The sequence below is a fragment of the Pyxicephalus adspersus genome, chromosome 3 (genome assembly GCF_032062135.1).
Source record: "Pyxicephalus adspersus chromosome 3, UCB_Pads_2.0, whole genome shotgun sequence".
Taxonomy (NCBI): domain Eukaryota; kingdom Metazoa; phylum Chordata; class Amphibia; order Anura; family Pyxicephalidae; genus Pyxicephalus; species Pyxicephalus adspersus.
In genome coordinates, this window is record NC_092860.1 from 53,938,301 (window position 1) to 53,951,428 (window position 13,128).

The 13,128-nt window shown below is 38.2% G+C and overlaps 1 protein-coding gene across 2 annotated transcripts in view; it reads left to right on the top strand.

Moving 5' to 3' along the window:
• SIN3B (SIN3 transcription regulator family member B) overlaps positions 1-8,881 on the top strand; it is a 31,872-nt gene extending 22,991 nt beyond the window's left edge. For both annotated transcript variants that reach the window (XM_072404656.1, XM_072404657.1), the window contains 6 exons: positions 1,225-1,394; positions 4,543-4,716; positions 5,363-5,455; positions 5,868-5,962; positions 6,923-7,127; positions 7,408-8,881. In XM_072404656.1, coding sequence (XP_072260757.1) covers positions 1,225-1,394; positions 4,543-4,716; positions 5,363-5,455; positions 5,868-5,962; positions 6,923-7,127; positions 7,408-7,638 — 968 coding nt within the window. In that variant the 3' untranslated portion in view covers positions 7,639-8,881. The remainder of the gene's footprint in view (positions 1-1,224; positions 1,395-4,542; positions 4,717-5,362; positions 5,456-5,867; positions 5,963-6,922; positions 7,128-7,407) is intronic.
• The last annotated feature ends 4,247 nt before the right edge of the window (positions 8,882-13,128 follow it).

The following is a 13,128-nucleotide window of genomic DNA, read 5'->3' on the forward strand; positions in this document are numbered from 1 at the left end:
TTATTTGGGGGGAGTACATGCTGGTTTTGTATGAGCCTGAGGAAAAAAAAAATCTGTCTGATATCATTGAATTACTACTTTCTACATTCTGGTGCACCCTTTCTCCTTTATTAAGTATGTAAAGTGAACTTGGAACATTTGCAGGTTTAGATTTTTGAGTCCGCCATGAATATCCTGGCATATCAACATTATTATTATTATTATTACACTGTACTTATATAGCGCTAACATATTACGCAGCACCGTACAAAGTCCATAGTTATGTCACTAACTCTCCCTCAAAGGAGCTCACTACTTATTTTCCATACGTCTTATTTCTTTAATACAGTCCAAGGTCCATTTTGGGGAGAAGCCATTTAACCTAACTGCATGTTTTGGAATGTGGGAGGAATTCCACAGAAACATAAGGAGAACCTGCAAACTCCATGCAGATAGTGTCCTGGCTGAGACTGGAACCTTGGACTCAGCGCTGCAAAGGCCAGAGTGCTAACTTCAGAGCCACCGTGCTTCCCACATTAAGAAAGACAGTGTTTTTAGAAGGTCAGATATGGTAGTTCTGTAGTTCCTTCATAAATAGTTTGCTATCACATGAAAAAGAGAGTTGTCTTATGCCATTCACATATAATTTTAAATCAAATAGGCTACATCCAAGGCAATGGAGCAATATTGTAATTTAAAGTTTTCTAACAATATTTCACTAATTGTTTTCTGGTGTTTATATAATTTAAAGTATACACTGAAAATAATTAAATGAGCTATATTATTATTATCCAGTTTTAAATAGTGCCAGCATATTACGCATCGCTTTGCAATGTTCATAGCCAGGTCACTAGCTGTGCCTCAAAGGGGCTTACCATCTAATGCCCCTACCAAAGTCATATGTCATGAACACAGTCTAAGGTCAATTTTGGGGGAAGCCAGTTATCCTAAGGGCATGTGTTTTGGAATGTGGCAGGAGACGGGAGTACCCAAAGGAAACCCACACAAACCCTGGGAGAACCTGCAAACTCCATGCAGATAGTGTCCTAGTCAAGATTTGAACCTGGGAGGTAGTGCTCCAAAGGCCAGAGTTGCTAACCCACCATTACTTCAATATCTTGGGAAGAAAAAAAAAGTCTACATGATTGACAATTATCTTTAGCAGTCACTGAGCTGAAATGGGAAGAAAACTTGATATAAATACTGTTTTGTATTTTTGTTCTAAGCTGTTTGCTTGTTTTCCAGGTGAGGTGGAACTAGAAGAATACTACCCTGCATTCCTGGACATGGTGAGAAACCTACTTGTTGGAAATCTGGACCCTACGCATTATGAAGACACACTACGGGAAATGTTCACTATACATGCTTACATTGGCTTCACCATGGACAAGCTGGTTCAGAACATTACACGACAGGTAATTGCAACAATGTGGCTGTAAGGGATCTAGACTTGCATCTCTAGGCTTTGATGATTGCATACAGCTGAATTGAACCCTGGCAGCACATCTGACACACAGGGTAAATCTGTTCTAGGATACTATTAACCTCCTGTGGGCATTTCACTGATGTCTAGATTTCTGTACCAAAAGCGGTACACTGTTTTTCATGACATATTTTTTTTAAATTCTAGACCTTTAACTTTCAGAAATATGTTTAAACAAGGGTGTAGTACAGGGGTCAGCAACCTTTACTATCAAAAGAGCCATTTTGCCTCCTCTTCCACTAAAGAAAAATAGTCTGGAGCCGCAAAACATAACACAGTTTATAAACTTTTAAAAGTTTTAATATTTTTTTAATTTTACCTGTTACAACAAGTGTGCACGTGTAGGCCTACTTTGAAATAAATTAAACACTGAACTATTCCTCTAGAAGCCTCCAGCTTCTAACGTAACAGGGTAGATTTTTTTGATGGGCAGAGTTCTTTATGTTCTGACGATGCCTTAGCGATGAAATTTTAAGGGGTGTTAGCCACAGGTGTCCCCCATTTGCAGCTTTAATTTTGTTCACCTGTACCCCCCAATCTTGAGTAATTGGGGTTCAGGTGCTAGAAGCCTCCAGCAATGTGTAACAGGGTAGATTATTTTGATGGGCAGAGTTCTTTATTTTCTGACGATGCCTTAGTGATTCAATTGTAGGTGGTGTTAGCCATAAGTGTCCCCCACTTGCACCTCTATTTTGGTCACCTGTACCGCCTCCCCCCCCGTTCCAGAGAAATTGGGGTTCAGATGCTTCCAGCAATGTGTAACAGGGTAGATTTTTTTGATAGGCAGAGGTTTTATGAATTTTTAAGAGGTGATAGCCACAGGTGTCCCGTACTTGCACCTCAAATTTTTTTCACCTGTACCCCCGTTTCCAGATAAATTGGGGTTTAGGTGCTAGAAGCCTCCAACAATGTGTAACAGGGTAGGGGTTTTTTGATGGGTGGAGTTTTTAGGAGGTGTTAGCCACAGGTGTCCCCCACTTGCACCTCTAATTTTGTTCACCTGTACCCCCTTCCTGTTCCAGAGAAATTGGGGTTCAGGTGCCTCCAGCAATGTGTAACAGTAGATTTTTTTGATGGGCAGAGTTCTTTATGTTCTGATGATAGCCTAACAATAAAATTTTAGGGGGTGTTAGTCACAGGTGTCCCCCACTTGCACCTACATTTGTGGTTTTGTACATCTCCCCATTCCAGAGGAATTGGGGTTCAAAAGAGGGGGATGTCATTGTACACACCCATTTATACACACCCCGTGGTAGATTTATTTCACTGGTAGATTTTTTTTATTAGAACACCGGATAGGGAATCCCCCTCCTCCGCAGTGTCTTGGGAGGAAGGGGATCCCCCATCAGAGATCTCCCCGCGGCAGCCGAAGGGAGCCACAACAAGGAGGCTGAAGGGCCGCAGGTTGCAGACCCCTGGTGTAGTAGATATCCTGAATATAAAAAAAAGTTTGAAACACACAATCATGTAAAAAAATAAAAAATTACTTTAATAATAAAATTAAATAAAAAAAACACAAAAATCAGCTTAAACAGAAATGCATAAATAAATTAAAAATACTGAAAATGCAAAAATTTGATATACTGTATAGTACTATATTTTTCTAAAACACCTCCCTAGTGTGGTAAATTTTAAAACAAAGTCCAATGTCGCATAACTATGGATAAAATAAATATATTTTGTATTATTTTGTATTGGATTGGATACAGGAGTTCGTATTGAATCCAATACAAAATATTTGAATTTCCTGCTATGACCCCCGTCAACGGGCGCATGCACTGACATCATCAGGAATCGCTGAGGGATGCATATGCGAACACTAATTCTTTCCGTACTTCCATGCAAAAAGTGTTACATTTTTTGCATGGAAATGTATTTTAGATTGTAGGCTATAATTCACCGAATTACTCAATAATTACTTATAATTCACCGAATTACCACATAACTCACCGAAATACGTCCAAAATTTAATATATTTAATAATAAAATTTTTTTTTATAGAAACATTAAAAAAAAATCTTTAAAAAAAAATAATGTAATGTAACTGTACAGTAGCATATACATACACATATATATATAAAAATATATATTTTCTTTGTATTGGACGCAATACAGCTTTTTTGTATTGAGTTCAATGCAAAGTGATTTGAATCTCCGGCCCGAGGTCACCGGGAAACCCCGGAGATCATCAGTGCACACACTGGGAAAAGACTGAACAGAGATGCGTCTCCGGAGGAGCTGCAGGGACGGTATTTTTTTTTCAGTTGTAATCCGAGTGTCATACAATGTTGTATGACAATCGGATTGCACTGTAACGCTTGTTAATACTTTTAGCAACCCCGAACCTGGTTTGGGTAAACGATTGTAGCAACTTTTCTTAACACGAACCAGGTTTGGGCTAACCGCCCAGGTGATTAAAATCTTTGCTGGATGTGTACCATATTCTTCTCTGGCTTCTGACATTTTTGCATTTATCCACCTGCAGAAGAGCCTGGTTCTGAATCCCTTTAGCACATTGCTCATTTATCATTGAAACCTGTTTACCCTAACTATATAACTTATCCTCTAAACCTTTATTATTTACTGTTACTGTAGTCACTGAGAAAAGCTGCTACTTTCTTGAAGCCTGTTGCTTTCCTGACTTCTTTTAGTCTTTTCAGAGTTTGCATATTATAGTTTGAGTGCATCTGACTTATTTTTTATTTATCAAATTAGTTTTAGATTTTATTTGGAAATACCAAGCAAGTGGGGGTACTGTGTTGAAGGGTGGGGGGTTAGGAAATGTGTTTGAAACGGCTGATGTAGTGGGTATTCACATGTTTACATGCTTGTGAAATAAGAGGTTCACTATAACAATCCTAATTGAATGTAATATGTGGGTGGCTTGTTTTACAATGTCCGCTATAAAATATTCAATTTTTAGAGCTTTGATATTTGTAAGCACTGTTTATATTTGCCAAAATTTTAATGCTACATTGAAAATGCCATACTATAATTAAACTTGGCAACTTATATTATTTTCTTGTGTGGTTTGTGTTTGTGCTTTCTGATCTTCTTTGTGGCCTCTTGTAACTTCCTAGCTCCATCATCTGGTAAGTGACGAGATCTGCTTGAAGGTGGTGGAATTGTACCTGAGTGAAAAAAAGAAAGGAGCAGCAGGAGGCAGTCTAATTACCCAGTGCGTCCGTACAGCAAAAGAAACCAGTTATCAGTGGAAAGCGGAGCATTGTATGGCAGATGAGAATTGTTTCAAGGTAATCATGAGAGTGCAGTTATAATACAAAACATGAATTTAGGTTGTTTTATCGTTTTCAAAAATTCATGGTCCTGAAATGTAGGTTAGATTCACTGTATCTATTTGTTCCAGACTAAAGAAAAGAAAATGTGCAGCCTTGTCATTTAAATGAACCTTCACAAAAGTGTCTCTTCAAAGTGATGCATTTCCTGGTTCAGTATTACTTACATTTCCAGCACTTTGATTGGTTTCTACCCCATCACAGCCTCCATCTATATCCAGCATTTACAGCTTTGGGGGTGATGTCACTTTTCCACCTAGTCCCCAATACCAGCAAATTAGTGCCAGCTGCGAAGGATCAGCAGGGGAGCATCTTTGACACTTTGCCATGCATGGTCATTGTAACAGTATTTTGTTAAGCAAGGTGGTAGATCTGGATTAATTTTAAGCACAAACCTGCTTTTTATATCAAATGAAAGTGCTGCTTAATAATACATGATGTGTGAAATTACTTAATTCATAAAAAAAGCCCACAAATTGCTGAATCTTTAAAGGTTTAAAAATAACACACTCCTACATTTTCTAGAGAATTGAGTCCATTCAAATATTTTTAATATGCAAAGACAGCAAAGCAAAAGTTGAAAAAATTTTTTATTTTTTTTAAGATTATGTTCCTGCAAAGGCAAGGCCAAGTTATTATGACAATCGAGCTGCTTGACACAGAAGATGTTCAGACTGAAGACCCTACTGAGGTGCAGGTAGGAGCAAAACACTGGGGCTTCTTTTTAAAACTATTTATAAAACTCTATAAATGCTAAACATACACATTTTGCCTACATACCAGGAAAACCTAAAGCTCAAAATCCTATTGTGTAATGGCTGTTGAGGCAGAGACAATTAACCATTATAAATAGTCATCTGATGTTAGTCTTTAAATTTGTTCTGCGTAATCAAAGCCTTCGACAGTGCTTTGGTGCTGGTCACGTGACTGGGTATGAAACTACAACTGTAGGAAAAATGATACATTTTGGGCTTTTTCTTGGCACCTTGTAGGCTTTGTGTTACAGTAATGACACATTATTTTATACACTTAGTTTGTTGTGGTCAATGTTCGTTCCATTCCTCTTAAAAGTGGATTTAATTTGTCATCTTCCCCTCCTGTTTGTCTAGCACCTATCCAATTATGTGGAGCAGTATATTAATGTACAAGGAGAACAGAATTCCCAGAATGAAGGATTTTTGCTGAAGCCAGTATTTTTACAGAGGTATCATATCTTTTACCAGTCACACACTGTATGTGCTTAAGGCTAAGAAAATAATGTATTTACATTGGTTTACCATAAGAAAAATGATCACCACACCGCCTCTATTCGGCATTGGTGTTTCATTTAAAACTCAAAAGCCAAAATGTCGGTTTGGTTTGTTTTTTTGTTTTGTTTTTTTTTTGTACAGTCACTAGATGTAATGAAGTGTCCTTGTCACTTACTGTGGCCTTAAAAAATAGCATAACCAATGGTACAAATTCATTCTGCCTGTAAAATATTGCTATGTACTGGAACAATCTTCTTGGCTCTCTGCAACTCTACACATTTCCTTTCCTGATGTGTGCTGCTTTATTTTTCATTTGGTAGGAAATTACCACCTGGGACATTTAGGAAAACAACCCACCAGTATATGCATGCAGTGTACTGTGAACCTGTTCTTTGGCCATGCACAGGAAAAATAGAGTAAGGTGGACCTGTATTTTTCCATCTCTCCCTACCAACATATACCAACCCTCATGGCTTTCCCCAGCATTTAGCTGTCTGTATCAAGTAGTAGCCAGTGTCATAGCTTATGTAAAGCTGAGGAAGGGATTTGCATGCTTTCCCTATATCTGGAAGTGCCAGGTATTTCCTTTATCTCTTAGTACTGAACAGAAAAAGGAGGGAAAACAAAAGGAAAGGTTAGTATATGCTGCTTGCAGAGAAGTGGGGGATGAAAGAAAAGTATCTTCACATTCACCCAAACTTGTACTTGTAATCCTTAAGATGTTTTTCAACTTTCCAAGTTGCTCTTTTTAGTTTTCAGTTTAGAAAAGAAAAACATGTTGCTGAATGAGCAAAGTTTTGCTTTGGGGCACTGGGCAGACATTTTTTGCTTATTTATGTATTTTAGGAAATGTCCTATTTACATATTATTGACATTAATAATTAAGACATTTATATACCTTTTCCTGCCTACAGAAACATCAGAAATTTTCACAGATGGCAGTGCAGGACAATGCGGATGATGAAGGATGAAGTTAAAAGCTCATGGAAAAGATTAATGGGAGTAGAAAGTGCAAGCAACATGGATTGCCGCTTCAGGCTTAACAGCCACAAAATGTTGTTCATCATCAACTCTGAAGACTATATGTACCGCTGGGGAACACTGACAAGAGCCAAAGAGGTGAGGATGTCATTGAAAATCATTCACCCAAATGCTTACTGTCCTTTGTATTGGCTGTATCTTGATTTTCAGTGCAAGTAAATGAATGCCTGACTTGGCAATAGAAAAAAATGCTACCAGTTTTACATACCCCAAAACATACTTTACCCAAAGCCATTTACTTTTATGCCTTTATTGTAAAACTTATTAGCAGTTTATTATCTTGATAGTGCCTTATTCTAGGCCTGAATTTAATGGTGGGAGAATACTTTCATGCATTTCTTTTTTATTTATTTTGTAGTTCCAGCCTATGGTCTTCCAGAAGCACCATGAGAGGTTTGCTACCTGGCACAACAGCTGGCTGCAGGAGAATGTCAGTACCAGAGCAGCTGACTTGGTGCAAGACTGGTTGACTGGTGAAGAAGATGAAGAAATGGTTCCCTGCAAGACAGTTTGTGAGATCTCCGAGATCCACGGCATGACAGTCACAAGATACCGAGTGCAGTACACACGCAGAGCGTCCTCTCCCTGACACCTGTTCACAGCTCCCCTTTATGCATTTGCTGCTTGACAACTTTTTTACTGGGCTTTTTTTTTTCGTGCTGCTGTTCACAAAGGATGCCAGACTGACCGTGGGCAGCAGCTTCTACCAGTGCCATTATCTCTGTTTGTGCTGTGGACTCCTTAATTAACTTTTGCCCTGCAGCCCAACCGTACCAAATATAAGGTGAAAGAAGCCTTTACACCCTTAACTGTGCGTCCCTTTATTAAGTATCCAAGCCAGAACCTTGCGGTCAGGGTTGATAATGACGCTAATGGACATTTGTATACACAGTTACTAATGAAGTGTTTGATTACATTTATGAATTAATAATGGTAGGAATTTCCCTATCTCTTATATGAACAGTTAATCATGGTGCTGGGAGAATTGCCATGCCTATTTAAAGCAAAGCAGAAACTTGAGTTGATATGTAATATAAACAGTTAGTGCAATCAATTTACAGAAAAGAAGAAAGAACATGTTTAATATCCAATCCATAAGAGTGGCACCATTACAACACATTTTAAATCTTCCCTTTTTAAATTTTTTTTATTTAGTATTAATTATGATGAAAAGAGTCCATAGTTTTATGTTATTAACATATACAGCGGATAACCATTTACAAAATCACCACTGATAAGTGAAAGATGAAAGGCCATATGACACCCAAACTAAAACTTTTTGTTTTTTTTTAGATCTCTTGCAAACTTGTAAAAACATTGTTGGGAGATTCTCAACAAAAGTCCAACCTCCCAATAAATATAAAACAAATAACCGTGTCACTTCCTCCAAACAGAATTTTCATATTGTGACACGCTAGGCACTGCATCTACCATTAAATTGCCCAAAGGGCGTCCTAAACGTATACAATGGGCCAGAAAAAGGTTCAACTATCTAGTACCTACCTAAAACTAGAATCAGTAAGTTTGGGCAAAGTTGTGGTCTTGAAGAAAAAAAACACATGTAGTGATCTTCAATTGGAACTAGTATTTTCTTTTTTTCTATATCTGTTTGCATTTATCTACTATTGTCCACACAAAGTATTTCTAAACCAGTAATTGTAAAAATGATGGGATTTGTGTTGATTACAAAATATTAAGTTTTGCCATAAATCTATTTTCTTTTTTTTTTTTTTTTTGGTCTATACCCACCCATATAACAGTGATATTAAATAAATCAAGTGCTGTAAAAGTAGTATTGCATGTGTGTTTTAATAAATTATGTTCTAATTTAATATGAAGTTCTCTTCAATGGAAAACAAGTCTGAAAAAAATGTCGTCCTGCACCAAAATAGATGAACAAAGGCGGTCACATATGTACATTGAAGGTCAGTGTTGTATAGTATGCCCTTGTATATTGTATTTACTATCCTGCGAGTTGTGGTGTTTAAATAGAAAGCTTTCACACAAATTCAATTTAGCTGCACCCACAAAGTGAATAAGGCTTTCTGCACTCCTTGATGCTCATCAGATATCAGGATGTTTCCAATTAAGGTAGTATGTCCATGTTGTATTGAGTTATTCAGCCCGGATTCATCTGTAAAATGTGTATGTCAATTTTTGTTTCTGGTTTTGAATAGCTCGGTAGAAATCTTGTGGGTTTTTACGGCTCTTTGGCTCCATTAGAGGCATGATGGCCCATGTGGATAGCACCACATCTTGCTGCACTGGTGGCCCAGATGCGAATCACTAGCTCCCAGAACGTTTGGGTTTCTGCCAGGCACTTGGGTTTCTTCACACTCCCAAAAACATGCAAATAAGTCAATAAGCTCCCCCAGAAATTGTGCTTGTTATGTGTGGGAAAATAAGCCACAAAGAGCACAGCATGTGCTGCCAAGCAGCTGGGCATGATATGGATATGCACTTGTATCATTAAAAGAATAACGTAAAAAATAAGTGAGCTGTTAAGGAACTGTGAACAGGCGTGTAAAATTATTTTGCAAAAATAGCCTGTCCCTTTTGCAATAATGAACCTGCCTACCATTTTAAGTTCTGCTGTAGTAGTAGATTCTGAACACAAGATGGCACTGTTACTTCAAGCCTGATATTTGTTAATGTGCATCAATATTGAGCACTTTACAGGCATGTTGAACCAGTGGGTATAAATATTAAACAGGATTTATATAGCACCAATATATTACGCAGTGCTGTACAATAAATAGAGGTTGCAAATGACAGACTAGGACACTGTCCCGAAAAGCTTACAATCTAGTAGATGGTATGTTAGTATATTATTAGTTAGTATATTTTTTATTTTAGTTATACACATTTAGTTATACAATACACTTTTTAGATTTAGTGCAGCACTTTATTAAGCCATCCAAAGCCCTGTGCAGACATGCAGTCCTTTTTGCTGGATGGTTATTGATCGTTTTTAACATCCAGACAGCACTGTTCTGTTTTATGGAGAAGGAAGGGGGGGGGGGTGACAAGCAGGAGGCAACCTGCTGTATCATCCACATTAGAAAACAGTGCCCAATCCTGTTGGTTAGTAAGTGAGTCAGCAAGCTGGATCACTAAAAGATGTGACAACATTTCTGGTGACAACATTTCTGACATCTGTACAAAACATTAGGGTCCACACAGACAACCTAGAGGGAGAAAACCTTTTATTATCTCTGTTACTTGAGCTCTATTCCACCTGAAGGTAAGCTATATTAATGACTAGAGGCAGGAAACATTTGGATTTGCACAACATAAAGGCATGTCCTCCGCATGGGACTTAAATTAGAGCTATGCTAAATAAAACATTTCTGTGCCCATCTGTACTTGTCTATATTCACTTAAAATTCTCTCGACTTAACACACAATTGCCTAACTAAAGACTGCAAATGCTCGCCTACCCTCCAGCAATGAGGCACAGTTTTCTTTTTCTTGGCTTCTTCCTGATGCAGGGTCTCTAGACATCTTGATTGGCTAATGTAGGATAAAATGACTAGAGTGCTTTCTAACGTTTGTTCATGCCAACAGTATATGTAAGTACTACCATATTTTTCGGCGTATAAGACGCACTTTTTCTTCCCCAAAACTGGGGGGGAAAAGTGGGTGCGTCCTATACGGCGAATGCAAGTTTTAAAAATAATTAAAACCGGTAACATACTTACCCGATACCGCGATCCTGCGTGCTTCTCGATCAGAAGGGGAATAATCTTTCAGAATCTTTTTTTTCTAGATTTTCCTTCTTTAAAATTGGGTGCGTCTTATATGCCGGAGCGTCTTATACGCCGAAAAATACGGTATACACATGCAGCTCAGTGTCAGTTTATAAAAGATTGAGGGAAATTTAATATATTTCTATTACCTATTCTGTTACCTAGTCTATTACTTCTGCCTGTTGCACCCATGCAAGGGTGCCGACAACAAGATCCCTTTAAATGTCTAGAAGCCAAAATCATGCAAGAAGACAATCTTGCACCCTGTTGCAATTTTTTGGAAGATTTAATTATTCCATGGGCATTCAGACAGAATAGTGATATCTTCCTCACAGTACAGTATATTATCTGACAATGTATTGTCTGTGCTTTACTGTACCTGTGGCTGCTGCACCCCCTTATTTTTTTGTATGGAAATCACACAAGAACTAGGAAAATCTCCCCAGTGTGATCAGAGGAAATTAAAAGCTCACATAACCTAAAGCTTGACTTGTTGCACAAAAAATATGTTCCTTTAAAAGCCACCAGGGATATACAGTAATTCCACTTTCTGTGCTTCAAATGCCTTTAAAGATCCAGGTATTACTTTGTAAAAGTGGTGGTAACATCACCACTGAACTGCACCTTTCTTGTACAGAGAGCTGAGCTGCAAGTGAGGCCAAACCGGTCAACCAGCTCCAGGCTATCTTACAAAATACAGAAGCAGGGTGAATACAAGACCAGAAAAGGCAGCAGTGACTGGTCTTTGTTACAGGATTCTTGCACACAAAGACGATGTTTTAGGTCAGATTTCTGCACAAAGCACACTATTCGTGTAATATTACATATAACACCTATATGTAGACAATATTTGTTTATGCTGAAGTTTTTCTATGAAAGAAAATAACTGGAGTTAGGCTTTTAAACTTGTATAATACTGTTCATAACAGAGAGATACCTGTATTCAAAGATCAGGCTTTTTAAAAGAAATATCTGATGTATCTTCTGTACATGTTCTGCTTTTACAGAAATAAGCTAGTTGTTGCTAGTAATAAATGTGGTTACATTCAAAATATCTAAGCATGATTGGCCAGCGAGTAGGAGAAAAAAAAATAACCCTGTGCATCTTTACAAACTGCAAATGTCTATTTCTCCTACTTTTCCAGTTGTGACTGATTTTTGAACATGTCTCTGTCATGAAGTCATTGTGATTGTAAATGAACTATTTCCATTGCTGTGTCCTCTGTGTCTCCAGATCTGCCTTATAGTTACCAGACCCCTCTCCATGATAGATCCCGCCTGAGCTGACGCCTTGCTCTGTACCCGGTCTTACAAGGCCATGACTCATTCAATAAACCATTATTTTTTAAAGGATACCAAGGGATCGTTAAGTCACTCATATCATCTGTTTCCATGCACACAGGCGGGTTTGTATACAATGTGAGTGCTACAGAAAATGGCCCCTCTGAGACCCTGCTCATACAAACAGGTCTTTGTTAGGGGCTGCAGGGGGCGGGTTTACTACATACTGGTCTGGTTTGGATTATAGTTTCCTTGTCATAAGTTTATGTGACATTAGTTCCAACAGTGAGGACCACTCGTAACTGAAATTACCTAATGTTCAGGACATTTCCAGTTTAAAATCCAAGCTCCTTTATTTTTAAATAGGCTCAACATTAATAGCAGTATGTAAGCAATAGTTAGTAAAATAGTATTCCATATGCAAAACTACTGGTAGGTAATCTTTTGTATCTGGATTCAATAGCAGATTCATGATTATAAAGGATGGCAGACATAGCCAACAGTGGACCCTGAGTATGGATTCCTTCAGCTACTGCAAGCCAACATTGAAATGGTTAAAGCACCCCACTCAGTTGAAAGAGATAGAAAGGAAGCGAGAGATGTGGTTTGCCCTTCCCTTTAGGAATGAATATGCCTTTTATATCATGGCATTTGTTATCTTCTGTATTGATAACCAGTGTGGATATTTACTGTACACTGTATGGTAAAGCACTACTGTATATGATAGATGTATATAAATAACATACTGCTGCATCAGAAATTGGTATGGGCAGCACGGTGGCTCAGGGGTTAGCACTCTGGTCTTTGCAGCGCTTGGTCCTGGGTTCGAATCCCAGCCAGGACACTATCTGCATGGGGTTTGCAAGTTCTCCCTGTGTCTGCGTGGGTTTCCTCCGGGTACTCCGGTTTCCTCCCACATCCCAAAAACATGCAGTTAGGTTCATTGGCTTCCCCCTAAATTGACCTAGACTACATTAATGACATATGACTATAGTAGGGACATTAGAAAATTGACCTAGACTACATTAATGACATATGACTATAGTAGG